Here is a 25,997-nt window from a genome sequence, read left to right on the forward strand (position 1 = left end):
AAAGGACCCCCACAATTCCCCAACACGGAAAGAGGAGTAAGGGCCTGTAACCAGCAGCACCTTTAGCTACTCAACATAGGGAAGGGCACTGCAGTCCCAGCGTGGGCTGCATGGAGACCCCTGCAGCATTACCAAAACAGATACATTTATTCCTCTGGCCCGTGAGTTGCCGTACGCATGTGCACAGGCCTGCCCTCTCCACCCACACGTGGCGAGTCTGTCCGTCACTGTCCCTGGCTGCAGCGGAGGCTGGGCAAGCCACGAGCGACACAGCTCCTTCCCTCCCGCAGGTGCCAGGAAGAGGGCGGGGGTGCCAGGAAGGTGCCGCGGTGAGGGGTGCTGTCTGCTGGCCCCCACGCTCCAGCCCCGGCACTTGGGGCAGTACTGGGCTCCGAGGGTCCGTGGCATCGGTTGGATGGCTTGGCGGGTTAGCAGGGGCCCGGTCAGATTGTCGGTTGGCACAAGGAGGGGATGCAGGGTGCTCACCTGCCCGGGCTCCCCAGCAGGAACCTGTGGGGACAGAGATGCTGCTATCAGCCACGTCCCCAACATGCCCTTGCCCTAGCAGCTCCAGCCACACGCGCTCACCATTCCCCTCGTGCTGCCACCGCCTCCTTCCGCACCAGCCTCTTCTTGTCATCCAAAGGCTTGGCCAGCGCCCGGATAACTCGGGCCTTGTACGGGAGCAGCTGTCAGACAGAAAGGGCTCTTAGTGAGAGAGCTGGGTGCTGGCTGCTCCCCAGGAGGACGTTTGGGACCCCCTTGCCCCTCTACATGCAGGAGCAGGCAGTGGGTGGCTGCAGGAGCACTTACCACTGTTGTGGGCAGGCTGGTAAGTGCGTGGGCACAGCGCAGGGCGGCAATGCGGACAGCCTGGAACAGAGAGAGAGGGGTGAGGGCAGCACCCCAGGGGTGGAGGAGAGGGGCGTGGGGGGGGAAGGAGGGGGCACACGCACCATGGTGGGGCTGGAAGTGAGGCTGAGGAACTTGGTGACCAGTGTGTCGACGTGCAGGCTCATGATCTGGGGAGCTTCGAGCAGCAGTGGCTGGAGGCAGCTCAGCGTGGAGAGCTGCACCACGCGGTCTGAGCAGGACAGAGCCTCAAGCAGGAGGGAAAGCAGCTGCGGGTGGGAAGAACACAGGACACATGAGTAATTCCCAGCTGTGTACCTACACTGCCACAATTCCCCCCTGCCACAGCTGGCTCTCACCGTGGGCAGCTCCGTCACCAGCACGGGCTTGGGGAGGTGGTTGAGCACATGGGACAGGCCCTTCAGGTAATTGGCCTTCACATCTGCGGAGAACAGAGATGGTTACAGGCAGCCAGGGGAAGGAGGGGACGCCAGCTCAGGTCCCCTGGGTAAGGGGTCACAGGGTGGCAAGGCCGGGCTGGGGGTGGCCGCTCACCGGGGCCAGCCCCGTGGAAGCCCTGCACCAGCTTGGGGACGTTGTCGGTGAAGAAGCGCTGGCGGAACATGATGCGCACGTCGGCGTGGCAGCCCTTGTGCAGCACGTCCGGGGACTCGGCCATGAGCAGGGAGAAGCCGTCGGCTGCAGCAGGGCCCAGCTCCGTGTCACCCAGCAAGCCCAGCAGCTGTGAGGGAGAGAGCCCTGAGACAGGGCACCCTGCTGCTGGGGCCGGCCGCAGGGGGAGCGGGCAGGCTCCTCGGACATCACCCAGCCCTACCGCTGCCTACCTTGTCCGTCAGGCGGGAGCTCAGGGGGTGGTAGCGCAGCACCAGGGCTTTGGTCACCTGTGCAGGCAGAGCAGAGTCAGCACCAGGCCAGCCCCCCCCCGGCTCTCCCCCCTTCCCACATCCAGGCCAGGCCTTACCCAGAGCAGCAGGGTGAGTGCCTGCGTTCGGCGGGGCCCCTCCGCAAGGCCGGGCTCCATCCTGTTCACTGCAAGCTGCAGGACCTCATCCAGCTGCTGCCCTGGGGACACAGAAGGGACAGGCTGAGCCATTCCCCTGCCAGCAGTGGGCAGGGACCCACGGCATCCTGCCCAGCCCCCTTACCTGCTGGGTGCTTGTTCACCAGCCCTGCGAAGCACTTGGCGGCTGTGGTGGCTGTGAAGGGGCAGTTGCAGGAGCAGCTCAGTGCCAGCAGCTCCCGGAGCAGCCGTTCCTGCTGAGGAATTGCCACCTGGAAGAGACACGGAGCGTGTTACAGCCTGGGGCTGCAGCTGCTCCATTCTGCCTGTGGAGCTTGCTGTGGACCCGGGCAGGAGGGCACTCGGTCAGGGCCCCTTCTCCACCCTGCTCCCCACCAACTTACGTTGCGGGGCAAGGAGCAGACGAAGGCCATGAGGAGGACGACCAGGCGTCTCTGTGCCTCCAAGCACTCCCCATCCTGCAGGGGAAGAACAGCGCCCGTGTCATCACGGTTCTTGCTACCAGCCTGTGCCAACATCCTCATTCCCTGCCCCTGTTCCGGCACCCAACACACCTCAAAGGGCTGGAAGGAGCAGGGAAAACTGTTCTGGGGCAGGAAGGAGACCTCTCCGTCCAGGAAGAGGGGCACCACGTGAGACACGCTCTGGGCAGCCAGCCTAGGAGAAAGGAGACATCGCAATGTGCTGCTCTGGGAGGGTCACCAGAGAGCTCCCGGGTACCTCCCAGGAGGCGCAGGGCCTCCCCGTACAGACAGCAGCAGGGACGCAGCCTGCCCCCTCCCCACGACGGAGTGCCCGGCGTGCCGCCCCAGCATCACTCACTCAGGGCTCAGGTGAGTGGTGGCAGCGCTGATGACTGGGACCATGGCAGTCAGCACCTCTTCCTCCAGCAGCGCCTTGCCCAGCAGCGGGTGGGTGCTCTCTGCAGGCAGCGGGAGGAAAGGGACGCGCTGGAGCCTGCTGCCCAGAGGGAGGAGGCAGGCACAGTGCCGACCCACACCGGCCCTGGGGCAGGGCTGCTCTGCCTCGGGCAGGGCGCAGCGGGACCCGCAGTGCCCGCGGTTGCCGGAGGGCGGCAGCAGCAGCGCTGGCTGCAGGACCAGCGACCCCAGGGAGTCGGGGGAACTGCCCGCTCTCCCCTCTCCCGCTGCAGCCCCGCACCTACCTTGCATGGCAGCCTGCACAGCCATGGCCAGCAGGCAGGGCACCACCGTCTGGTGGTAGTACCAGCAGCCCTCCGCGTCCTGCTGGCACTGCAGGGCCACACGGTGCAGGCTCTGGCACACAGAGACCACATCCTGGGCGTTCCCGGCCTCGCTCCCTGCAGGGCACAGTCATCGTCACATCAAACAGCCGCAGCACCTGCCCCCCCGATCTTCGCCGGGATCCCGGTGCAATGCAGCCCTCCCTACTCCCCCCTCCACTGGTGGGATTCACAGCCCAGCCCTGGGCCCCTCGCCCCACTGCCATCCCCGGTAATGGAGGCAGCTCCTGCCCAGACGTGGAGCTGCCTGTCGTGGGCTGCGTTACCTTTCTGCACCTTCCGGAGATGCTGCAGCAGGACAGGGACGGTTTCCCTCACGATGCTGGTGTGGATGGACAGAGCTGCCAGGGCCTGCAGGCAGCGCTGCCGCAGGGAGCGGTGGTCGCGGGAGCTCTCCTCCTCCCGCTCTGAAGAGGAAACACACCTCAGAGGGGTGTTGGGGTGACCTCAGGCCCCCCTCACCCAAGGGCATTCAGGGCCCAGACCCTGCCAGGGTGGATGGGGCGAAGCAGCAGAGCAGAACTAGCCCATGCCAGGCCCAACGCACTCTGCCTGCTCTGTGGCTGGGCAGATCCTCACCCCAAGGGTGATCCCAGCCATGCTGGCTGGTTGCCAGCACCAGGCATGGCCTTCCCTGTGGCTGGGAATCCCCCAAGAAAGTGAGCCACCGACCTACACCGTGTGACACAGCCCTGCTGCCTGGTAGGAGGCAAACAGGGATGGGACAGGCTTCACCCCAAAATGAGACATCACTTCCTTCCCAAGGCTGCCAGCCCTACCTGACTGCAGCTCCTCTTCAAGCCTGGGTACCATGCGTCCAGAGAAAACCTTTGGGTAGATGGGGGCCAGAGAACCAGCTGCCTCCATCGCTGCTTCGCTGCCAGAGGGGAAGAGAGTAGGAGGAGTGATATGAGCACTGCAAACCCTGGGCTGCTTGTACACCAGCTCAAAGACCTCGCCCAGAAGATGCCTCCAGAAACCCATTTCTCAGCAATCTGCCTTTTTCACCCTACTGGCAGGCAGAGCAGAGCCCCCTACTGTGACAGGCCCAGACTTTCTAATTTCCAGCCCAGAAATCACCTGGTTTATCCTTTTCCTCTTACACCCACATGGTCTTTCAGTGCAGACAGTTCCTGTGCCTTCCCCCAGACTACAGACCCTCTCTGCAACAAAGCCAGGCTTTGTTCCTCTCCCCAGAGCGTGGGTGACTGCAGCGGTGCCAGCCTGCCCCTTACCTGCTCTGGGAATCCTCCTCACACAGAGCAAGACGGATGAGGTGATCCACAACCAGCTCCAGGTCAGAGGGAGACAGGAAGCCTGCAACAAGAGCCATAGAGGAATCCTACCCTTGGCCAAAGGCAAAAATGCCGGTGTTCTGGCCAGCATCCTTCCCCCTCATCCAGCTAGCAGCAGCATGCCAAACACCAGAGATATAAGGCGCCTGGCACAAACAGGGAAGAGAGAGACCAGGTGTCCCTGGAGCTCATGGCCTGGGTAGGAAGTGCTGCCACTGCTCCTGTGCACCTATGGGCAGCACAGGCAGCAGGCAAGGACGTCCTAGCAGCCGCATGGCACCATGTCTCCCAGAACAGGGTGACACCTCCCTCTGCCTCCCCAAGGGAAACAAGGCACCAACCTTGCAGGGAGCCCAGGACAGTCAGTGCCCTGATCCCAACCAGCTGCAGCTGCACACTGGGATCCGTCAGCGCCGAGAACACCACAGAGCAAACCGGGGCTTGGAGCGACAGCAGAGTGCTCTCATCTGGAGAGAGAGGCATGGAGTCACTGCCTGTGTCTGGCTGTCACCGCACAGCCACCACCACTGCACCTGACAGACCCTTTCTGGGGCCCTGCCAGTTGACACCCAACCATGCAGGGCCCCTGGGACATGGCAGGGGGTTGCACATGCAGCCGCCCAGGTCAGTGAGCTTTCCTTCTCTGTCAGCATACGGGAAGATGAGGTGAGACCCAGCAGCCCCCTGGGACACGGGTGCCTCCGGAGGGACCAGCCAGCCTCACCTTCTTCCACATGTCCCCACTTCTGCTGCAACTCCAGGAAGCCCAGCAACATTTCCAAGATTGTCCTCCTCTGGCTGCTCTGCAGGGACACAAAGGCATAACCCAGATCACCGTCACTGCTGGGACACAGCTACACCTCAGCCCAGTGCTGCGAGGCCAGAGGGTGCCCACAGCGTCCCCACCTGCAGCCAGGGAAGGACACCCACTTTAACACCCTGCTCCCACCAAGCCTTGCAGAACCAGTGGCTGCGCTCAGCCCTGCTGCCTGTGACCGCAGAGCCCGGGGTGCCCCTCACCTGAGGGTGCTTGGTGTACTGCTCCAGCAGCAGGGGCAGGACGCTGCGGGTGACGCGGTGGTAGGCGCGGAGGGAGGCACCCGCTGCTGCCTGCAGGAGTTTGGCACTTGGCCACACCAGCTTCATGTCGGGCTCACACAGATGGTGCCTGCAATCTGAGATAGGCTGGGCATCAGCCGCACCAGCAGAGCTCCTCTGCCTCGCGTGCGGGGACGCAGCTGATATCTGGGCTGGGACGTGCTGCCGGGGCGCAGCTCTGAGCTGCCGCACAGCCTCCCTAACAGAGCTGCCTCCCCCAGCTCCAAGCGCACAGCACAGCCTTGGACGCCCCAATCCCAGCAGAGAGAAAAGCAACTCGATCCAACAGGCACTTCCTACTGTGCCCCCTTCCCCTCCCTTCCTGCAGCCAATTCCCTTGGAGAAACCAACAGTGGCTGTGAGAGCTAGAAAGAGAAGAGGCTTCAAAGAGAACAGGAGGGAGGATCTCTAGCTAGGAGGATGCTTGCCGGCCTGGCTGCTCGGGGCAGGGTAGGTCTCTCTGCTAGCTACCTTGCAGGATGCTGCTGAGGAAGGAATCCAGCAGGTCCTCGGTGTCAGAGCTGAGCACGGAGCGGGAGAGGCAGGCAGAGAGGGCGTGCAGCGCGGCCAGGCACTCTGCCTCGACCTTCTCGCTTGCTGTCTGGAACACCTGCAGGAGAGGCTGTAGGATGAGCTAGGCTCTGCGCTGACCCAAATCGCAGGCTTCATACTCCCAACGCAGGCTGAAGGGCTCAGGCTCCCGCCTCGCTTCCCACATGCTTTGAACATGCAGTGTGGCACATCCAAGCCCCAGGGACATGCTAATAGTGCTGGCCTGTCCCCCCACTTTCCAGCTGGGGCTGTCCAAGGTGGGGGCTGCTGGGAGACATGGGGGCCGCTTGGTCTGGCTGTGAACTCCTGCTCAGCAGGAGCCCAACTGTGGTGGAGCATTTGTAAGGGGCCCTGCAGTACTCACCTCCCTGCGCAGGGATGACCAGAGGCTGGGGAGGAATTCCTGCAGCTCCTTCTGCCCATAGATGGCACAGCAGGCAGTCTGCAAGGGGGAGCCAGAAGAAAGCATCAGAGAGAAGTCAGTACCGGGAGGACACAGAGCAAGGACACTGCCCATCCTGGCAGGCTCATCCTGAACTGCACAAACCACTCAAGGGAGAGAAAAACAGGAAAGAGTGATGCAGGCCAAACTAGGACCCTGGAAATTATGGCTCTGCAAGGGAGAGTCTCTGGCTGGCAGGGAGAAGGGCTCAGAGGTGACTGGCTGCTGCCGCCACAGGCCAGCTGTGGGCTGAAGGGAGCAGAGGATCCCTCCTTACCAGGGTCTGCAGGGAGTCAAGCTTGGCACTTTGCAGGTCTGAGTCCATCTTCTCAATGAGCAGAGGGAGTAGGAACTGCAGAGAGAGGCACTTAAGAGTCAGCACACCTTTGCACCACCTTGTCCATGGCCCTGCAGTGCTGCAAGCTCAGCCTCTCAGCCTCAGAGGTGGAGGAATATGTGCAACAGGCAGCCCAGAATGTCAGCGTCAGCACCCTCCCCATGCTCAGCCCCAGCAGGAGACAGGGCTGCCCTACTTCAGGCTCCTGGTCCCAGTTGTTCCCGTCCCAGAGAGCCACAGCGGGAGCTGCAGCGCTATGAAATGCAGCCTGTGCTCAGGGAACAGTGGGGTGCTCGAGAACCCCCTAGGAGCTTCCTACCTCAGCAAATTGGGGCGTGGAGGCCAGCACAGCCCGGAGGCTCAGGATAAGGTCTTCCCTCTGGATGCCATGGGGGTCATTGGGGGGCTGGAAGGGAAGCACAGAGAACAGGTCACCGGTCAGGAAACATCCCAACCCAGCCATCAGGGGAGGCTGCATCACCTCGTCTCCAGCAAGGCAGCAGTGATGCCAGTCACTGCAGCCAGCTTGGCACTGGCCTGTCAGCCTGGGTACCGCAGCTCGCAGCTCAACAGTGCCTAGCCAAGACTCTTGCCCACCCCCTCCTCCCATTCCCTGGAGGGGTCACGACCCGCTGAGAAAACACCAGAAGGAACAGACTGTGGCACGGGGAAGACTCACTCACTGGAGTAAAATCAATGGGGAAGTAGCAGGACGTCACTTCAAACAGCTCCTCCACAAAGGGACCTGCAGGGAGAGGAGAGAGGGAGTGAGGAGAGATGCTGGGCAAAAGAGGCACAGCAGCCATGCCTAGCACCCATGACAGGCTGGCTCTGCAGCTCCTAAAGCCTGTCAGGGACAACCTCAGCCCTGGTCAGACTCAAGGGCCATCCCTCCAACAGCTCAAAGAAAAGCAACATGTTCCCTGATCAGCTCTGCACGGCAGGCACAGGCTCACCCAGAGCGTAGTTCTTGGTAATGAGATCATGCACGATCTGGAAGGCCACCAGCAGGTTGCGAGGATCCTTCTCCCCATCCATCACCTGGATAAAGCCGAAGGTGAAGTCAGCACCCAGGCCCTTCAGCTCTGCAGAAAGAAGAGAGCGTGAGCATGTGCAGGACACCAGAACTCACCAACATGGCATGAAACCAGCCCAGCTTCCCCAGCCCCACAGCCCTTCCAGCTCTCCCCAGGCAGAGCCACAGAGCCCTCAGAGAAGGTGAAAGCGGCCATTTTCTCAGCCTGGACAACTCCAGAGTGGTTCTGGCATTTGCCCCCTCACCTTCCTCCCTGGTGCCCATGAAGTTGGTGATGATGCTGTAGACTGTGTGGCGGTCCAGCTGCAGCAGGGACTGGAGGGAGGAGCAGAGCAATCAACACAAGCCTCCACACATGGCAGCACTGCTACCCACCACCCGAGGGCTGTGCATGCCTTTGAGAAGAGGGCAGGACCCCCAGCAGCTCAGCTGCTGCTTCCTGGCACGTAGATCCCATTTAGCAAAGTGTGCACATGGCTATGCAATGACACCTGAACATGACTGTGTCCATCACTGCATGAATGCACCATCACAGTCACACAGTCACACCTTGGGCCACACATGCTGCCCAAGGTCCTGCCAGCATAAACAATATTAAATTGGAGGAGAATATGGGGGCTAGGGACACTTAAACACAGTCTGGAGAACAGAGCAAAGGAAGTAACTCCCCCAGGGCTGAGAGAAGAGAGGACAAGGGCCAAACAGGATCCTCAGCTATTGTCTGCCTCTCGCGCTGCAGTGAGACAAGCTCTCTCTAAGCTCCACAGGAGCATTGCACTGCTGCTGAAGGATGCGCTACACTGCGCTGCTACTGAATGCACTCAGTCCTCAGGGCAGGCAGGCCATCCCCAGACACCCGGAGAGTGGGGACAGGAGGATGGGAAATCACATTGCTCACCTGCACGTGTACCTCCTGGAAGATAGCTTTGAGCACAGACACCGCTAACCCCTGGGACAGTACCTCACACATGCTCTGGGAACAGGAAAAGAGAAAGGCAAGAAGAAAAAAACATGATGGCAAACATAAAACAGAGCTCCTGCTTCTGTACAGCAGCCACCTGCAGGATCCTCTCCTACCCTGGGGAGAGCTCACCACCCTCACAGGACAGGACAGGATACCCATCACCTACGCTGCTCCTCAGGGTGGCCAGGGAATCCTTGCCCCAATACCAGCATGGGGCAGGAAATCAAGGCAGTCTCCTGCCCCTCTGCAAGGGGCACAGCAGGAGCACTGAGGAGACAGGGCAATGCCACCGGGCATGAGCTCACAGAACAGCCAGACCCTGTTCAATATGCTGCTCCAACCCATACCCAGGTGTTGCACCTCCCTGGCATCACTCTGGAGCACATCCCGGTGCTGCGGGCTGGGGGGCACGAGCTCACCAGTGCTCGGAGTCCCTGGAGCACCGAGGGGATCACGAGGTGATGATCTTGCAGCCGATTCTCATAGAACAGGACCAGATGCAGCACTGTCAGAAACAGACACCAACATGCGTTAGTCCCAGGAAACGCAGCTGCTGGGCACTGGCCCCAGCTCTGCCAAAAGCAGCTGCTGGATGAACAGCAAGCATATCTTGCACTGGTGAATGGGATTAACCGCCACTGTTGGGTGCACCCACCTGGCTCCAATGCCTTCGCCCTCCCCCCATGAGCAACCCATGTCTGACCGCAACGGGGCAGCACCCACCTCTGGCTGCTGCAGAGGTGCTGGAGCTACCTGAGAGGCATTTGCCCTGTCCTGTCCAGACACGTGGGTGCAGACACCAGCAGTGAAGTGGCAGATGCCTGTTCATCCAAGGCTGGTGGATGTCGTGGGGTGGGGTGCAGGGCTGGAGCAGGAGCTCCGGCTTCCCCGCGCTGGCTCCACAACACGTTCCCGGCCCCTGAGTCACGGCCACGGGCGCCTGCACACCCCGGCCCTGGGGAGTGGCAGCAGGAAGCAGACTGGAAGAGCCAGCTAGCAGCATCCTGCGCCCACAGCTCTGCAGAAACTCACCCCCCCAGGAGGCAGCCTGACACAGCGCTTGAGAAATGAACTGCATGAGGAGGGACAGGAAAGGAGACGGGGCCAGCTGGGGGTGTCACAGCAGCTGCCTGTGCCCTCCTGGGAAGCTGGCTCTACCCACCCTCCTCCGGAGCTCCTGGTGACTTGGCTCTAACCCAACTTGCTGCCCTCACCCTGCCAGACCTCCCCACTGAATCTCCCCACCCCCAGTTGTCCCTCCGGAGCACCCCAGTCCCCATCACAGTCATCACACCTACACCAGTAGCTAGTCTGTCCGTACTCTCTCTGCACAGCTGCTCTTGGCCCTGCCTGGCACCACTCTGAAACATACAGAGAGCCAAACGCCAAGGACTAAGCACCTCTTACTTCCATCCTTCCCTTCCTTGATCTCACTTACTAGCTGGGCCCCCCTGCCTTGCCAGCCTGCTGGCACAGGTTCAGCTACCGATCAGCAAGGCCCCCAATCCACGTCAAAGTTTGGCAGCACTTACTGGCTTCCCTTGCTGCCAGCCAGTTGCTATGGGGCATTTAACACAGCCAAACCTTCTCCTTGCCTCCTCAGATGGGGCATCTTCCTCTCCCCACTCCGGTCCTCCACTCCACTCTCATCCTTATGCTGATCTCCCCTCCTCCCCAGGCCCCAGGGTTCCCCCAGAGTTAACCTGGGCAGGCCGCAGGGCTGCGGCGTGACTTGCTTTGTGAAGGATGGTTTTCCTGCACTGAATCACCACCCAAGGATTTTGACATGCAGATGTGTCCCCAAGGCGTCCCACGTGGCGCTGAGCACACCTGGGTGTGCAACACCCACACGCTGCCAGCTTGCAGCAGGGGCACCAGCTGCAGCGCCAGGGCTTTGGCGTGTTGAGGGAGTAACCCAAGTTGTGTGGTGAGGTTGGCAAAAAGGCTGCAGCGTGAGGCCCCATGACCTCCTTGGACTTTGACTCGAGAGACATGTACAAAGTTGTCACGGTGCTAAATCAATCCCTTTGCCAACTGCAGGACAGACACTTAAGTGGCACAGGCTTTGCCCCTAACTCGCCGGCAGCCACTCAAGGGGCCAGAGCAGCCCTTACCTTCCTTCTCCTGGAGCAGGGAGTAACACTGGAGCAGGACTTGTGAGAGCAGCTGGATGCCTCGCCCTCGTGTCCGAGGATCTGTGTTCTCCAGGCAAGACCTAGCCCAAGTGGGGAGAAAGCCCAAGAGGCCTGTTGTGAGCAGGGACACCCAAGCAGGAAGCACATCCTGAGCAGACACATTATAAAAACAAAGAGATGCCGCTCTCTGGGCAGGGGGGCGGTGGCCCAGTCCTGCCTGACTTGCCAGCAGGGTGGGAGCAGACTCCTCTTCCCCTGACTATGCTGCACACATGCACCTGGCCCCAGAGTCACACAGCAATAAATCCAAGTTCTCAAGTCAGTCCAAAGAAATTGCTCTTGCACCACGCTCTGCACCTGAAACTCAGGCTCCCAAGATCCCAAGGGCCAAAAAAGGGCAAAGCCTCTTACAATGAGGCAAACCCAGCCCCCAGCTTGGGAGAAACAAGCCTCCCCAAGTCCCAGGCCACGACAGCTCGGAGACAGAAGCAAAAGCTGAGTGCCAGCCAACTCGTGACACAGTGACGTGCAGCTGTGTGCTCAGGCAGCTCCTGCTGGGGACAGTCCCAACTGAGAAGTGCCCTGCGGCTCGCTGCCTACCACAACACTTCTCCTCAGTCCTGGGAGGGCATCAAGAGCTGCTCCGGCCTTGCTTTTTCCCAAACAGCTCCCAAGTCCTGGGAGGGCAAAGCACCGCTCAGGTCCCATGCTGTGAGCAGACAACATCCCTGCAGGCCTGTGTGCTGTGGCGCATCTACCAGTGCTGAAGCTAGGTTGTCCTGGACGAGCATGCACACTTTTCCTTCTTACTGTCCCTCCTCGTGGGAATCTCCCTTTCAAGGCCCTTATGCGATACATAATGTATAAGGCTTTTCTTACCCCAGGGCTTCCACAAGCTGCAGCACAGTCCAGCTTCCATCTTTCACCCCTGGAGAAAGGAGGTAAAGAGAGTGAGCCAAAGAGACTCCCAGACTGTCAGTCAGGCACAGCGCTGGAGACAGATGCTGGGAGGGGCCCCAGCACCGCAGCGGGAAAGGCTGGATGGGTGCTGGCACCTCGCTAAGCACCGAAGGAGCCACGTGCACTCAGTTGGTGGAGCTGCCTCCAGCCCTGCCTATGAACAAGTCTGGGACCGAGAGCTGCCTTGACTGGATCAGAGTTGAGAGCAGGCAGCAAGGGGAGAACTTGCCTGCACTTTGCCTCTACCCTCTCCCCGCAGCCTGGCTGCATCCGTGACCAATGCGTGGCCCCTGAGAGAAGCAGCCTTGCTGTGCTCCACTTTGCTGAGATGCCAAAAAACGCTTCTCTAATGTGAGCAAGCCAGGAGGAGACAGAGGGCAGCTCCCCAGGTGCTTCCTGAGGGAGAACCGGCTGAGCAAACAGCCCAGACACTAGCGATCACCCAGCTTCCCCGCTTGGCTCTGCCACCTCCACCCTGTGCTGAGCAAGACCTGCACAAACTCCCTCCAAGATGGAGGGCAGGGAGAAAGGCAGCTTTGTGGTCAGAGGAAGATGAAACATTGGGACTCCTGGAGTCTATTTCCAGCTCTGACTCAGACATCCCGCCAGGTTGCCTCACTCACCTCCTGCCTCAATATCCTTGCAACTCAACTGGGGGAAGAGTCGCTCCTCGGGAGGCTTTGGTAAGGACTTGCTGCATCCTACAAGAACCTTGGCAGAAGGGCAGGTTCTCCACTCCTGCCACCCACTGCCAACGTGACACCTTCCCAGTAGGAAAGCTCTGTGTGTGCCCTGTGGTCAGACATGGGGTGGGAGGCAGGGGACTGCCTTACCTTCAGCCCTCTAACCTGTAGCTCAGGTGGCAAGGGACATTGCTGGGAAACAAGCAGCACCCCTCACTCTCCACCTGGACAAAACAGCTTTCCTCCGCAAAAAAAGCACCTTCCAGTCACCGAGCCTCACTGCCTTTCCCCAGAAGAACTTCCGGGCACTCTGGAGGGCCCTGTTCATCCCTCTGCCGTGTTCCATCCCCCTGCTGAAGTCTTGCCTACACAACTGACAGGGCACCCACACCCTTAGAAGCCTAAAGGTTTCATTCAGGGCGTTCCCAGGCCTTGTCTCAGCTAGCATCTCCTGCTGTTGCAAGCATTTACTGGCTCTTCCTAAGCAGTTAATTCCAGTATTAAGTCACGCTGTTCATCAGAGAGAGGGGTCTCTGGGGATGGGAGAAGGGATGACTGTTTTCTGACAGCAGGCAGCCCTGTCTCTGGAGACAGAGCTTCCAATCCTGCTTGGCACAGCAGGGAGAGGAAGCCTGGACTGAGGGACAGAACAGATAAGGGGAGCTGTGAGGAAGAAGAGGAGCCCAGCAGGTCGCAGAGTCGACAGGCACAGACTGAACAGGGGATGCCTTGAGCGACAGCTGTAAGGTGCTGGCAAAATTTCTTGCAGAAGAACAACGGTGTAACAGCAAGTGGGTGCTGTGCACCGGCACAAAGCAGAGTGGGCTGCCGGGAGAACTCGTACAGCCCCTTCACACCCAGCATCCCAACATCCCGCTCTGCAAGCTCACAAAAAGCCCTCGTGCCTCTGAACCACCATGGAGAACATCTGAGACAAACACTGTCTCCACAGCCAAGCACTCTGCCTCTCTGTGTTTTCAGAGACCGAAAGCAGCATCTACACAAAGCTGCTGGTTTCCTAATCAACAGGAAAGAGCTGAATTGATCAAACCACAATTGGCTCTTAATGCTCCCCGTGGTTAGCAGCCCCTTCGCTTGGCTACGGCAAGAGAACTCGCTCTATGCTCAGGGACCCAGGGGTGTGATCAGCTTCACCTTGTGCGGAGTGACCACACCAGCCCCGACAGCACAACCTGCGAGGGCTGCCTCCTGCCCGCAGGCAGAACTGCGCAGGCCACGGCTTTAGCGCAAGCACAGCCATAATTGGACCTGCCTCATCAGCACGGCAGGCACAGTGGTGAGCCTGTGAAACTTCTGCCTCCACATCTGGCAGCAGCAAGTTCCCAAGGTTAATTACGCACCTTGAATCCCAGCACTCCCTTTACCAGGAGGGGCTGCCTTCCTATTCTGGTGTTCCTGTAGTCCGAGAGGCTAAACAGAAGCAAGCCATTTACCCTTTGCTGCATTATTATTCAGAATCAATCTGCTCCCCTTCCTGACACCTCTTCCGCCCTTTCACGCAGTGTCCTTCTAGACATTAATCACTTCCGCACACTTTCCACTTTTGTGTCCCACACACCCTCAAAACGTGAGCACAGCATTCATGGGCAGCGTGTGATGGATTTCTGCAACAGCATTATCCTTCTCTCCCCATGTTTTAATAAAAAGAAGTTCAGCCTCCTGCCACCCACTGACTCGCGCAGCCCGAGCTGCCTGCGACAGCACCAAGGCCTTTCTTGGTGCTGTCACTTGCCAATTGGTGAAGCACCAAATTGGTGCTTCACTTGCCAATTTACCCTTGATTTAGTGCTCAGCAACACATGGGAGAAGCTCAACGTGTTTCTTCCAACAATTGCACAATGGCCACAAGGTTAGAAAAAAACTCCCCTTTCGCTCAAGGATACGTGATGCAATTTAATACTTTCTGATGTGTGATTCTATACGAGGTCAGAGGGGCCAAAGAACACTTGCCAGCTCCCTCGCTTGTCAAGGTAGGTTTGTCACGAGTGCCATACGGCTGATGAGAACAGGGGGAGGCAGGGGTGGCTCTTCTCTTTGTACGTCTTCGAAGAGACAAAGCTTTCTGCGGGCACTTCTGTAACATGACCATAGATGGCAACAGTAGTTGTAAGGTTATCTTTCGCCCCCTCCATCCCAAAGATGTCGGAGGCTTTGTGCAACTCTTTTGCAACATCTTGAATGTCACACAGTTTAGTGAATTCCTCCAAATTTCCTTGGCATTTTCTTCACTCTGCATTACACAAACCACAGGTTATCTTCCCGTTTTGCCAGCTCACCTCATCACCGTGATACCACGGATCAGTTCACAATCCATCAGCCTTGGGAAAGGTCTATAAGCTACCTCTCTGTGTAATGTAGCCTATGTAGTCCTTCTTTGCTCTCTCAACTCCATTCCAAAACACCCTGAAGCCACTGCCTAGAAACACAAATGTGCTGCCTTATCCTTAAAAAACCACATTCCTGAAGCTGCAAATTCCCTAAAGTAACAAAGTCACCAAATTGCTGCTCCAAGCAGAAAAACAAATTATCCAAGGAAACCAAATGCCTCAAGCCCTGCCAGGAAAGGAGGAGAAACCACAGAGAGAGCAGAGCCTGGGCCCCGGAAGCAGGGGCCAGCGAAGCCAGCGCATCAGTCATCTCCCACAGCACCTCAGCAAGGCCAGGAACTCCCTTCCCACTGTCACCTTCTCTGCCACCCATCCATGGCCACCCCCCAGCCAGTCATACCCAGTACCACCCACGGCAGCTCCCACTGCACCCCAAACCTCCAGTGCCAGGACCTGCAGCCTCGTGCACCCATCAGCTCACACATCCCATGCCATATCCCCCACCCCAAAGCCCCATTCCTTGCTCCAGGCCAGCCGCTGGCCCAACACCTTCAATCCCACCCCATACTCTAGACCAACCCTCCCAAACCCTGACCCACCCCCACAGACCCCACAACTCTGCCTTCACCCCAGCTCCCAACAGCACCGCATCTACCCACACCCACCACTGCCCTAGAGCCCCTCACCTTAGCTGCTGCCCCACACCTACCCCTGAGCCCCTAGTCCTCATCCCCCCTTTCAATGCCCAGCTCACAGCTGCAGGCCCTACCCATTCCCCCACGCCCTGCCCCATAGCCATGCTGCGCACCGCAGCCTCATGCCCCAGCTCCACAACCCATGGCCACGCTCTGCCCCACGCCCCCACACCCTGCCATGCCCTGCCCCACAGCCATGCCTATGCCCAGCCCCACACCCTGCCCCACGCTCACCCTCAAAGCCCACCCCGCACCCCCACGTCCCGCCCCACCACCCCCCAGACGTGCCCACGCCCGCCCCAGGCCCGGCCCCGCCGCCGTGCCCACGCCCGGCCCCGCCCCGCAGCTGCGCGCGCCCGCCCGCTACCTGCCGCCACCTCCGCGGCGCGGCCGTCCTGCTGCCCGGCCACGAAGTCCTGGACGGAGGCGGCGAGCGCCGCAACTCCCGCCCCGGCCCCGGCCCCGGCCGCCGCCATGACACCCCGCGCCCAGGGCAGCGGCCGCCGGCCCTCCCGCCGTGCGCATGCGCCGGGCCCTCGCGCCGCGGGCGGTGACAGCGCGCGCACGCGCGCAGCGGGAGCGCCCCCCTCCTCCCCCCCCCCCGCCCCTGGCGGGGGCGAACGGCGCGGTACGGCGGGGCGGAGGGGACAAAAGCGCTGCGGCGGCGGGCGCACGCACATGGGCGGTGCCGGCGGCGGTGCCGGTGCGGGCGGTCACATGCGCACCTGGGGGGGCGGGGCGCGGCGGGGCGCGGCGCGGGGTGTCTCCGGCGGCGGGGCGGCCCCGGCGCTCAGAGCCGGGCGGCGCGGCTGCACGGCGCCGGGCCCCGCGGTCGGGCGCAGCACGGAGCCGGCCCGGCCCCATGCCGAGCGCCGCCGCCGAGCCCCGCCATGGGCGGCTGCGTGGGGCGGCAGCGCCGCGAGCGGCCCGCCGCCGGCAACCCCCGCAAGCGAGCAGGTGAGCGGGGCCGGGCCCGCCGCGCCTGGGCACCCCCGGGGTCGCGGGCACCGGGGGGGGGGGTCCCGTGTACCCCTGGGGGTGGCGGGCGCGGGGGGGGCTGTCCCGTGCACACCCCCGGGAGCCGTTCTGTGCCCCCGGGGGTCCCCGGGCACCGGGGGTTCCGGTCCGGTGTGCGGCTCCGGGAGCGGGCAGGCACCGCGGCTCTCGCCCCGGCGGCCCGGGGGGCTTTGGAGGGTCAGGGCTGGGGTGCGCGTCCTGCCCGGCCCCGCCGGTCCCCGGCTCCTCCCGGGGAGGGGGTGTCCCGGGGGGGCTGCGGGGTGGCGGGTGCCCCCGGTTTGGGCTCGGCAGTGTCCTGCGAACTGCTGGGTGCCTGCCCGGAGTCAGTGCTGCCCGTACACCGGGCTGCTGCCGGCGGGGACAACCCCCTCCCCGCTCCCCCGGGGTTTCGGGAGGTGCCGGGGACCCGCCCTCGGGGCAGGCAGGGAACGGCTGCGTGGGTCCGGAGAGCAGTGGCGTCTCGGGGGGGGCTGGTGCAGCCCCGCGGCTCCCTGGAGTTACCGGCAGCCGAATACCCGGGTGCCGTGAGGCACCTCTCCGGGATGCTGCCCCGGAGGGTCTCGGAGGCCACGGGGATGGGCACGGCTACCTGCCGGCGGAGTGGACGTGGGCCGGTGGGGTGAATCACGCCTGCCTTCCACTCGCCCGCCTCCCCGGCCAGTGCAATTGCAGCCGGTAATTACCGTGTTTATGGCAAAGCGGTGGTAGGCGGCGGGAGAGGAGGAGCAGGAAGCGTGTGCCCGGGAACGGGGCACCCCGGCCCTCGCCCGCAGCTGGGGTGCAGGCGGGAGGGAGGGAAGGAGGCAAGGAGGGAGGCTTTCCGGTGGGATGGTGCCCGCTGCTCCGGCAACGCGTGCAGTGTGCTGTGGCTGCCGGGTCTGGCTGTGCTCGCTGCCCGCGGGTAGCCGTCCCCACCGTGCGGGGCTCCAGGCGTGCCAGCCCGCCCTGGGGAGGCCCTGCTGGCTCGGGTTAGGGTGATGGCCCCCCATGGAGCCGGCAGCCCTGCACCCCCTGGGGCCGCAGCCACCCATCCCAGCACGCTCTGGCCCCCAGGGGTGCAGGTGCCTTCTTGCAGGTGTCAGTGAGTCCTGGGGTCCCTGGCAGACTGTTAGCTCAGCTCGGTGGGGGTGTGGGGCTGTTACCTGGGGGCTGCTGTGGCTGGGGGCTCGGATCCCAACCTCTGGATCTGTGTGCTCCCCTCCTGTGCCGGGCAACAGCTGGCTGCAGAGCCTGTGTCTCCATCACCACTACTCACTCCCTGCCGGGCTCTCCTGGGATGGGTCATGGTCCCCTCCTGGTGCCCCTGCACCCCCGGCAGCTGCTGCTGCTTTCTTGCAGCGTGTTCCCTCCTGGGGGAGTGGGGCTGTCCCCGGTGCCGGGGTGCCCAGGCTGACTCCTGCCCTCGCTTGCATGGTGCCACCAGCCCATGGGAGCTGCTCAGCTGGTGGTGGAGAAGGAAGCAAGGCTGCAGCTGCCCTCACCTGCAGCGTGGGGACACTGCCCCGGGCCGGCAGGTCCCAGCAGGTGAGGACCTGCCGTCAGTGGGGAGGGGTGCTCTGCCTGCCTGCCTCTGGTGCTGCGGGGGCCCTGCTAAGGAGTCTGCCTGCCTGGCCGGCTCCTGCCCTGGCTGGGGCTCGCTGCGACCCTCTGCAGAGAGGTCCTGCCCTGGCTCCCCACAGCAGGTGACAGCGTTGTCCGCAGGATGGCCAGCTTGCTGCAGCAGGAGGAGTACGGGATGCCGGTGGCACGCAGTATCCCAACCCTGCCTGGCCCAGGAGGGGACCAGCCAGCACTGCTGGAAGCGGTGTCGCATGCCACCTGGCTGGTATCTCCTCCGGGGCCGAGCTGGCCTCCAGGACCCGCCGGCTGGGGCTGCCTGGGGCTCCAGCCAGGCAGGGAGCGAGCCCCAGGGCAGGGGAGCCTCCGGGGCACAGCCTGCTGCCTGGGGATCCCTGCGCCGGGGCACCGCGGGGGGGCTGAGCTGCAGGCAGGGTGCTGCAGGCGCAGGGCAGGAGGCAGGCAGGCTGCCGGCCAGATCCTGTTGGCTTGAGTCCGGGCGCAGCAAGCAGCCGGACCTGTCCAGCAGTGCTGCCGCGGCGGGCAGGGGCGGAGGGTTGCACAAGGGGCCAGGAATAGAGCGGCAGGAGGTGATTAGAGTCTGTGGGGCCCGGCTGGGCGGCAGCAATAAATAGACAAGGCTTAGCCCCTGCCTACCTGGGCAAGGCTGCCGGGCATGCCTGCCCGTGTGGGGCGGCCGCAACCAGGCCCTGCGGCTCTGATCCTGCTGCCTCGCCTGGGCCAGCCTCTTCCCTTTGCCGTGAATGAAGCTGGGGGGACGGTGCCGGCTGGGAGTCCTGCCGTGCACGATGGTACTGGCTGTAAGGATGCATGACCTGGCCCAGTGGCCGCAGCAGTGTGGAGACGTGGTCCCGGCCGTGTCCTTCAGGCTGGCCGTGACCGCTGCTCTGCCACCCTCCCGGGGCAGATGCCGCCTCCGACCTTGCTCTGTCCTGCGGTGCTGGAAATCCCTCCTGCCCAGCGCCGTGACTGCTGAATCAGCAGCGCTGGCTGCAGCTGGCTGCCCTCGCTCCTCCGGGGATGCGGGTGCAGGCGGGACGCTGCCCAGCAGGGATGCTCAGTGTCCAGCCCCGGGGTAGCTGAGCTCCTGTGCCCCGTGGGGACTCCCGGGGTGGGTGCCACATGTTGTGTCCAGCTCTGGGCTGGGTGCTCGCTGGGAAAGCAGGTGCTGTGCTGGCTCCAGTGGTCTTGGACGGGGTGGGACAGGACTGGTACAAAGAAAAGGTCATATGGTGCCTTGTGTCACCGCACGCTTGCCCAGGAAAAGCTGCCTGGGGGACGTGGCTCAGCCCGCAGCTGGCGGTGGTGGCTGTCCCCAGCAGCTGGGTTGTGTGGCATCGCCTTGCCTGGCAGGCCACCGTGCAGGCACAGGCGTCTTCCTGCCCGGCTGGGGCTCCATGTCCCCCGTGTCCTGTCCCCGCAGGAAGGGTGCCGGCTGGCTGCCCCAGGGAGAGGGGAGGCAGGAAGGAGCTGTTGTCACTCATTGTCCCCTGCTCAGCTGGGAGTGACAACAGCTCCTTCCTGCCCCACGCTTCTGGCCCAGCCGTGGAGCCAACGGGACGAGGCTGTTCCCACGGGGCCACAGCCTGGTGTAGGGAGGGCAGGGCGGCGTGGGGCTGGCATGGGGGGTGGCCCAGACCCCTGCTGCTGTGCTCTGGGCAGTGTCGGCTGCTGGGGATTCCTGGGGACACGGTTGGGGGCTGTTTCATGGAGAGCCTGCTCAGTTCAGCGCATGGCTGGGGCTGCTGCAGGCTGGCAGCCCCCCACCCTGGTGATGCCCTCTGCCCCCCCCCGATGCCCTGGACACTGTGTGCCTGCCATCTTGTCCAGAGCTGGTCCCTGCCACCCTGGGGTGGGCAGGGAGGATGGAGAAGTCCTGTCCCCCCCTGCCAGGGCTGCAGCTCAGCCCCCGTAATCCCCTTCCCACTCCGACTCACCAGCTTATTTCCTGGCTAATTCCCCAAGCTATAAATACTGCTCTGCCTCAAAGGGCCCCGAGGCCCTGCAGCCACCCTGCGGGGCAGGGGCTGGTCCACCGAGCATGGGGCCAAGAGCTTATGTCCCCCCTGGGGGCAAAGGATGTTGCCCGGGGGGGGGGGGGGGCAGCTGCTATGGGGCCAGTGGGACCTTGGGCAGGGCTAGCTTTAGCCAAGTTCCCCCAGCTGTGTTGGGGACCGTCCTGTGCTGGGCAGGGTGGTCCCTCGGACACCATTGTGCATGGTGCGAGGGGTCTCTAGGAGCCCATGGGGACGGGGAGATGGGGGGCTTGGGTCCCAAGGGGGAGCCCCGTCTCTCAGCTGAGCGTCCCCCGCCTCCCCAGGCCGCAATGAGCCCCTGAAGAAGGAGCGTCCCAAGTGGAAGAGCGACTACCCCATGACGGACGGGCAGCTGCGCAGCAAGCGGGACGAGTTTTGGGACACGGCACCCGCCTTCGAGGGCCGCAAGGAGATCTGGGATGCCCTGAAGGCAGCTGCCTATGCCGTGGAGGCCAACGACCACAGCCTGGCCCAGGCCATCCTCGATGGAGCCAGCATCACCCTGCCCCATGGTGAGGGACGGCACCGGGGGTGCGGGTGGGGTGGGTGCTGCGTGCCCCACATCCAAGCACATTGGGGTCACAGGTTGGAGAGGAGAGGGGTTCCCAGCTGCCATCCACGCAGCTCAGCCCAGCCAAAGGGGGCAAGATGAGCTCTGCCTCGCTGCCTGGGGTGACCCCATCCCCATTTGGGACGGGTCCATGGGGATGCTCGCCCACAGCATCTCACCCTGCCATCCCCAGGGTCCCTGACGGAGTGCTACGATGAGCTGGGCAACCGGTACCAGCTGCCCGTCTACTGCCTGGCACCTCCCATCAACCTGATCCTGGAGCGGAGCGAGGAGGAGGCAGCGGAGCCGGCCGAGCCCCTGCCCAACACCCGGCGGGAGTTTGCCCTCAAGGTGCGGCTCTCCACCGGCAAGGACCTGCGGCTCAGTGCCAGCATGGGTGACACCATCGGGCAGCTGAAGAAGCAGCTGCAGGCGCAGGAGGGCATTGACCTGGCTTGGCAGCGCTGGTTCTTCTCTGGCAAGCTGCTCACTGACCGCACGCGGCTGCAGGAGACCAAGATCCAGAAGGATTTTGTCGTACAAGTGATCGTCAACCAGCCTGTGCCGCCCAGGAACTGAGCCCCCCCACTGGTTGTGGGGAGAGGGCAGGGGGCTGGGGGGCAGTGGCACCTCTGGGGATGCACTGAGCTGTGTCCCGGCCCTGCCGGAGCGGGGGCAGCCCCTGCTCCCCCCCCCAGGCTGCCCCCCACCCGGGTGACCCCCCAGGAAGGGCTGCGTGGGGCTGTGCCGCCATGGTGGTCCCCCTTGGCTGGGGACACAGGCCCGCTGTGTTTGCTGCAGGAGGTTCGAGACCAGCTGTCTCTGGGGGGGGTCGGCACGGCCGGGGCCCCGCTGCCGGGCTGTGCCGGCGGGGAGAGGCTGTGACCTGCTGGGCTCCAGCTCCCTCTGGCCAGGAGGCCCCAGGGTGCTGGGCTGAGTGGAGATGTCTCCCCTCTGTACATAGTCTGTATTTATCAATAAAGCCTTTTCATCCTTCCTCTGTCCCCAGGGCAGGCTGAGGGGGCTGTCACCCGCAGCCATGGGAGGTCCCCGTGCCCATCCTACATCTGCTCCCATGTTGGGGTGGGCACAGGGTGGCAGGGGAGAGCCCTCGGTGCCCCAGCTCTGCTCCCCAGGGCCACCCTGACCCTGTCCCACCAGCCCCAGCTCTTTGCCTGCCTGGACCCTTCCCCAGTGCTGCCACCATTGTCCCATTGCCATCCCGGCTGCTCGCTGGCACCGGGCCACCACCTCCTTTTCCCAGTGTTCCCCTCTGGAGGTTTCAGCCTGTACCTGCCCCGGGGCCAGGCAGGACAGCCCAAGGAGGGGAATGGTCCCAGGACCGCCTTTGTGGCCACCGTCACCCGTCCTGGCAAAAACGGTGCCTTTCTGCAGCTGGAGGCTGTGGCACCCATGGGACAGGGCACCCAAGGGTGTCCCTGGGAACTGCCCAGGAGGGTGACAGTGACGTGTCCCCATCTGTCCTTCCCCCAGGTCCTGTTCCGGGGGCTGGTGCCCAGCGCATTAACTGTCCCGGCACAGGGCAGCGCTGGCCTCATCTTACAAAGGGGGAGAGCAAAGCCCAGGGGGGCTGAACAATGTCCCTGCTGCCGGGAATAGCTGCTGGCTCTGCCCGCTGGCCCCACATGAGGCCGGCCGTGCTGCCAGGCTGCCCGTGCGCAGCGGGTGAGGCCGGGCAGGCACCGGGACCCTGGCAGGGCTGCTCGGGACGCTCCGCACCTGAGGTCATCCTCCAAAGCGGCGCGGAGGGGCTGTGGCTCCCAGCATCACGTGCTGCCTGCTGCTGGCTGAGAGATTTTGGGGGGGCCCATCGCCTCCTTTTGTGGTGGGCGGCAATCCCCCTGGGTGCCAAGGGAGCCCCGGGGGATGCTGGTGGGTGCTGCAGCATCTGGTTGCGTGGCAATAGGGTGACGAGAGCCACAGGGAGCATCCCGGCCACCCAGGGTGAGTGGCACAGGACCCCAGACCGTGTCCCTGCTTTGCTGAGCCTCTCCGGACCGGCTGCCGCGGGCTGCGCGCACCCCAGCTCCCTGCACCCAGCATGGGGGTCCCAGGCAGCCTGTGGGGGGGCAGTGGGTCTCTTTAAGAGGGTGCGGGGCTGGGGAGGTGAGCCAGGGCCACCAGAAAGCAGGAGGGTGAGCTCATGGCAAAGCTGCCCCAGTCATGTGGAGCAGCCACAGCTGTCAGTGCCCTTGGGCTGCGGGACGGAGGGGCCGGCGGCATAAAGCCCCGTGCCCAGCAGAGCTGCCGGCAGTGCCGGGAGCCAGGGCCGGGTGCTCCCTGTCCGTGGTGGCGAGGAGGAGAGGCTGCATCCTGTACGGGGCCGTGCACTGCAGGCAGACATGGAGCTGGACGTGCAACGGGCCAAGGAGCTCATCGAGCAGAAGCTGGCGGAGGAGGAGGAGGAGGAGAAGGTGGGTCCATAGGGCAGGGGGACCTGCCCAGGCTGCAACAGGGACCTGCCTTGCGCTGTGTCCATCCTTAGGGACTCAAATGTGAGGAGGCTGGCACCAGGGGATGCAGCAAGGTGGCCAAGGGCTCTCAGGGGCATCAGGTTCCCAACCTGGGAGCTCTTGCCCATGGGGCAGAGCCGAGCAGCAGGCAGATGCCCAGCTTGCCAAATAGGGCAGGTGGGCAAGCGCAAGCCCAGGGGCTGCTGGGCATCGCGTAGACCTCAGTGGTGAGCTGTGAGCCATGCCCAGAGCTACCTTCAGTGGCAGGCTGGGGACAGAGGTGGCGGGGCTGCTCCGTGCCCAGCCAGGACATGCAGCCCCTGCCCCGTGCCCATACAGCGACTCAAAGAGGATGGCACACGGGAACCGCCGGCCGTGGAGCGGATGAACACACCCGAGCTGGAGGAGGAGAAACGCCGTGGGCCCAGGAACCGGGGCCTCGAGGCCGTCAAGGTGAGGGGAGTCAGGGTGCAGGGGAGATGGGGGGCAGCTGGGTGCAGAGAAGGCAAACGGGGCGCTGCGTGTCCCCCCAGGGCCAGGAGCGGGTGCGGAAGACCTCGGTGGACCTGCGGCGGGAGATCATAGACGTGGGGAGCATCCAGCGCCTCATCGAGCTCCGCAAGCAGCGCCGGCAGCGCCGGGAGGAGCGGGCAGCCACCCCCGAGCCCCCCCCGCCTCCTGAGCCCCTGGAGATTGTACGTCAGGGGGGTCCCGGGTGCGGGAGGAGGACTGCTGGGACAGGGGCTGGAGTCCCCACGGGCCCGCCCCTGGGTCACCCTGCCAGCTGGGGACCTCCTGGGGAAGCAGGGCAGGGAGCCCCCCATGTTGTACCCTCTCCCACGCCCCTGCGATACCCCAGCCCTGAGCCTGTCCCACCACCAGGAGGGTCCCGTGGAGCCAGAGACCTTCCTGCGAGCCGCCGTCCAGGGCAAGATGCGTGTCATTGAGAAGTTTCTGGCAGACGGTGGCCCCCCCAACACGTGTGATGAGGTAGCGTCCCCCACGGCCGCTGGCTGCCCCCCACCTGCGCCCTGCCGCCATGCCCTGCCGTGCCTGCTGTAAGGGCTGGGACCCCCGGGATGGGGCTGGGGGTACGGCTGGGCTGGGCCGGGGGGGGATGGATCCATCCGGCAATACGGCACCTCGTCCCCCCAGTTCCACCGCACGGCCCTGCACCGCTCCTCGCTGGAGGGACACATGGACATCCTGCAGAAGCTGCTGGACAGCGGGGCCACCGTCGACTTCAGGGACCGGGTGAGGCCAGGTCCTGCCCCCGGCTCCATGCTGGTCCAAGCCTCCGGGCATGGTGCAACCGGAGCAACAGCAGGGTTGGGGTTCCTGCAGTGGGGCAGTGTTGTCCCCACCACCAAGGTGGCCACAGGCAGGGTTCTGCTGGCTCAGCCTGGGCATGGGGACTGGCTGGGGTGGGGGACGGACACGGGGTGGGGGTGTCCCCCACCGTGACGCAGCTCTGCGCGCCCAGCTGGACTGCACCGCCGTGCACTGGGCCTGCCGGGGCGGGCATCTGGACGCCGTCAAGCTGCTGCAGGACCACGGGGCAGACCTCAACCTGAAGGACAAGGTGGGCGAGGCAGAGCCTGGGGGCACAGGGATGTGCCAGGGGCACAGGCATGCCCCGGGGGACCCAGGGTTAGCAGGGGTGGGTGCTGATCCCCTCTGGTGTCCATCTCCTCCCCCCTCAAGCTGCTCAGCACCCCCCTCCATGTGGCTACCCGGACTGGGCACCCCGACATCGTGGAGCACCTCATCCACTGCGGGGTGGACATCAACTCCCCAGACAGGGTGAGTGCTGCGGCCGCGCAGCCAGCACTGGGGAACAACACTGATCCCCCCTCCCTTGGCTGACCCCTCCGGGGTCTCCCAGCACCTACAGCGGGCCACGTACGGACACACACGCATCCCTGCCCCGGGGTGCTGGCAGCTGCAGTCAGGGCTGGGCGGGCATCGTCCCCCTTGTCTTCATGGGGAGGTGGGTGTGCGGGGAGCCGGGGAGCAGTGCTGCGGACAGGCAGGGCGTCCCTGTCCCCGGAGCTGGACCGCGATCCCCAGCCAGGCTGCATCTCTCATAGGAAGGTGACACAGCGCTGCATGACGCCACGCGGCTCAGCCGCTACAAGATCATCAAAATGCTGATCCTGCACGGGGCCGACATGATGGCCAAGAACCAGGTGAGCAAGGGGGGCCAGCACCGGGTGGTGCCCCACCACGCTGCGCCACGCCGGCCCCAGCCTCTCTCCGCCTGCTCTTGCAGGCTGGCAAGACCCCAACGGACCTGGTGCAGCAGTGGCAGGTGGACACACGCCATGCGCTGGAGACCAAGGAGCAGCCGCAGGGGGAGACGGAGGTCCCCGCGTGACGGCGCCGGGCAGGGACCAGGGACTGGGCTCGGCTCCAAGGAGCAGGATCCAGCCGAGACTTGTCTGTGTCAATAAAAGCCAGCAAAGAGCAGCGTTCGGCTCCAGGGGGCTGTGGGGCTGGGCAGCTTGCGCCGGGGGCGATGGGGCTGGGGAAGCTGGGTTATCCGGGGAGCTGGGTTTTCTGGCAGCACGGACATGCCCTGTCTCCTAGCACAGGGACTCGAGTGTCGGCAACACCATGGGGCCAGGACATGAGCGGTT

General features: G+C 63.6%; 4 protein-coding genes across 6 annotated transcripts in view; 3 read left to right on the top strand and 1 right to left on the bottom strand.

The window, feature by feature from the left end:
• Nucleotides 1–128: 128 nt before the first annotated feature.
• Nucleotides 129–16,211, bottom strand: MMS19 (MMS19 cytosolic iron-sulfur assembly component). 2 transcript variants are annotated; one of them, XM_075504729.1, is made up of 31 exons: nucleotides 16,071–16,211; nucleotides 11,897–11,945; nucleotides 10,997–11,097; nucleotides 9,302–9,387; nucleotides 8,817–8,891; nucleotides 8,164–8,233; nucleotides 7,839–7,967; nucleotides 7,566–7,627; nucleotides 7,202–7,288; nucleotides 6,823–6,897; nucleotides 6,468–6,545; nucleotides 6,023–6,161; nucleotides 5,474–5,628; nucleotides 5,178–5,256; nucleotides 4,795–4,920; nucleotides 4,394–4,475; nucleotides 3,938–4,035; nucleotides 3,425–3,565; nucleotides 3,060–3,215; nucleotides 2,717–2,816; nucleotides 2,449–2,551; nucleotides 2,278–2,352; nucleotides 2,019–2,145; nucleotides 1,835–1,935; nucleotides 1,698–1,754; nucleotides 1,408–1,594; nucleotides 1,212–1,294; nucleotides 957–1,121; nucleotides 814–873; nucleotides 589–689; nucleotides 129–510 (listed from the first exon to the last, which is right to left on the bottom strand). In XM_075504729.1, exons 1-31 carry the CDS (start codon nucleotides 16,177–16,179, stop codon nucleotides 483–485), a joined length of 3,084 nt encoding a protein of 1,027 aa, XP_075360844.1. In that variant the 5' UTR covers nucleotides 16,180–16,211; the 3' UTR covers nucleotides 129–482. The 2 variants fall into 2 exon arrangements, with proteins under 2 accessions (XP_075360844.1, XP_075360842.1); XM_075504727.1 differs by having other exon boundaries at nucleotides 6,023–6,173.
• Nucleotides 16,212–16,310: 99 nt separating this feature from the next.
• On the top strand, nucleotides 16,311–22,088 carry UBTD1 (ubiquitin domain containing 1). 2 transcript variants are annotated; one of them, XM_075504744.1, is made up of 3 exons: nucleotides 16,311–16,406; nucleotides 20,619–20,846; nucleotides 21,078–22,088. In XM_075504744.1, the coding sequence occupies exons 1-3, from the start codon at nucleotides 16,382–16,384 to the stop codon at nucleotides 21,461–21,463; spliced, it is 639 nt and encodes a 212-aa protein (XP_075360859.1). In that variant the 5' UTR covers nucleotides 16,311–16,381; the 3' UTR covers nucleotides 21,464–22,088. The 2 variants fall into 2 exon arrangements, with proteins under 2 accessions (XP_075360859.1, XP_075360858.1); XM_075504743.1 differs by lacking the exon at nucleotides 16,311–16,406 and adding an exon at nucleotides 16,452–16,660 and having other exon boundaries at nucleotides 21,078–21,894.
• LOC142411215 (uncharacterized) overlaps nucleotides 17,891–25,997 on the top strand; it is a 59,861-nt gene continuing 51,754 nt past the window's right edge. Inside the window, exon 1 of the mRNA XM_075504742.1 lies at nucleotides 17,891–20,176. Within this exon, the coding sequence (XP_075360857.1) occupies nucleotides 18,004–18,912 (909 nt within the window). The 5' untranslated portion in view covers nucleotides 17,891–18,003 and the 3' untranslated portion in view covers nucleotides 18,913–20,176. The remainder of the gene's footprint in view (nucleotides 20,177–25,997) is intronic.
• ANKRD2 (ankyrin repeat domain 2) lies at nucleotides 22,595–25,827 on the top strand. The gene is made up of 9 exons (XM_075504735.1): nucleotides 22,595–23,319; nucleotides 23,698–23,811; nucleotides 23,892–24,053; nucleotides 24,241–24,348; nucleotides 24,514–24,612; nucleotides 24,842–24,940; nucleotides 25,063–25,161; nucleotides 25,449–25,547; nucleotides 25,631–25,827. Exons 1-9 carry the CDS (start codon nucleotides 23,248–23,250, stop codon nucleotides 25,733–25,735), a joined length of 957 nt encoding a protein of 318 aa, XP_075360850.1. The 5' UTR covers nucleotides 22,595–23,247; the 3' UTR covers nucleotides 25,736–25,827.

This window comes from Mycteria americana, chromosome 6, assembly GCF_035582795.1.
Source record: "Mycteria americana isolate JAX WOST 10 ecotype Jacksonville Zoo and Gardens chromosome 6, USCA_MyAme_1.0, whole genome shotgun sequence".
In the NCBI taxonomy this organism is placed as follows: Eukaryota; Metazoa; Chordata; class Aves; order Ciconiiformes; family Ciconiidae; genus Mycteria; species Mycteria americana.

What these genes read in the sequence shown, in the direction of transcription:
- MMS19 (XM_075504727.1), bottom strand. Translation starts at nt 16,179, where the DNA reads ATGGCGGCGGCCGGGGCCGGGGCCGGGGCGGGAGTTGCGGCGCTCGCC. An exon ending in CCTGCTCCAGGAGAAGGAAG is followed by an intron (nt 9,388 to 10,996) that starts GTAAGGGCTGCT and finishes TGTTTCTGACAG; the next exon opens with TGCTGCATCTGGTCCTGTTC. An exon ending in TCTGCTCCTTGCCCCGCAAC is followed by an intron (nt 2,146 to 2,277) that starts GTAAGTTGGTGG and finishes TGTCTCTTCCAG; the next exon opens with GTGGCAATTCCTCAGCAGGA.
- UBTD1 (XM_075504743.1), top strand. Translation starts at nt 16,594, where the DNA reads ATGGGCGGCTGCGTGGGGCGGCAGCGCCGCGAGCGGCCCGCCGCCGGC. An exon ending in CAACCCCCGCAAGCGAGCAG is followed by an intron (nt 16,661 to 20,618) that starts GTGAGCGGGGCC and finishes CCGCCTCCCCAG; the next exon opens with GCCGCAATGAGCCCCTGAAG. An exon ending in CAGCATCACCCTGCCCCATG is followed by an intron (nt 20,847 to 21,077) that starts GTGAGGGACGGC and finishes TGCCATCCCCAG; the next exon opens with GGTCCCTGACGGAGTGCTAC.
- ANKRD2 (XM_075504735.1), top strand. Translation starts at nt 23,248, where the DNA reads ATGGAGCTGGACGTGCAACGGGCCAAGGAGCTCATCGAGCAGAAGCTG. An exon ending in CCCCCAACACGTGTGATGAG is followed by an intron (nt 24,349 to 24,513) that starts GTAGCGTCCCCC and finishes TCGTCCCCCCAG; the next exon opens with TTCCACCGCACGGCCCTGCA. An exon ending in ACATCAACTCCCCAGACAGG is followed by an intron (nt 25,162 to 25,448) that starts GTGAGTGCTGCG and finishes CATCTCTCATAG; the next exon opens with GAAGGTGACACAGCGCTGCA.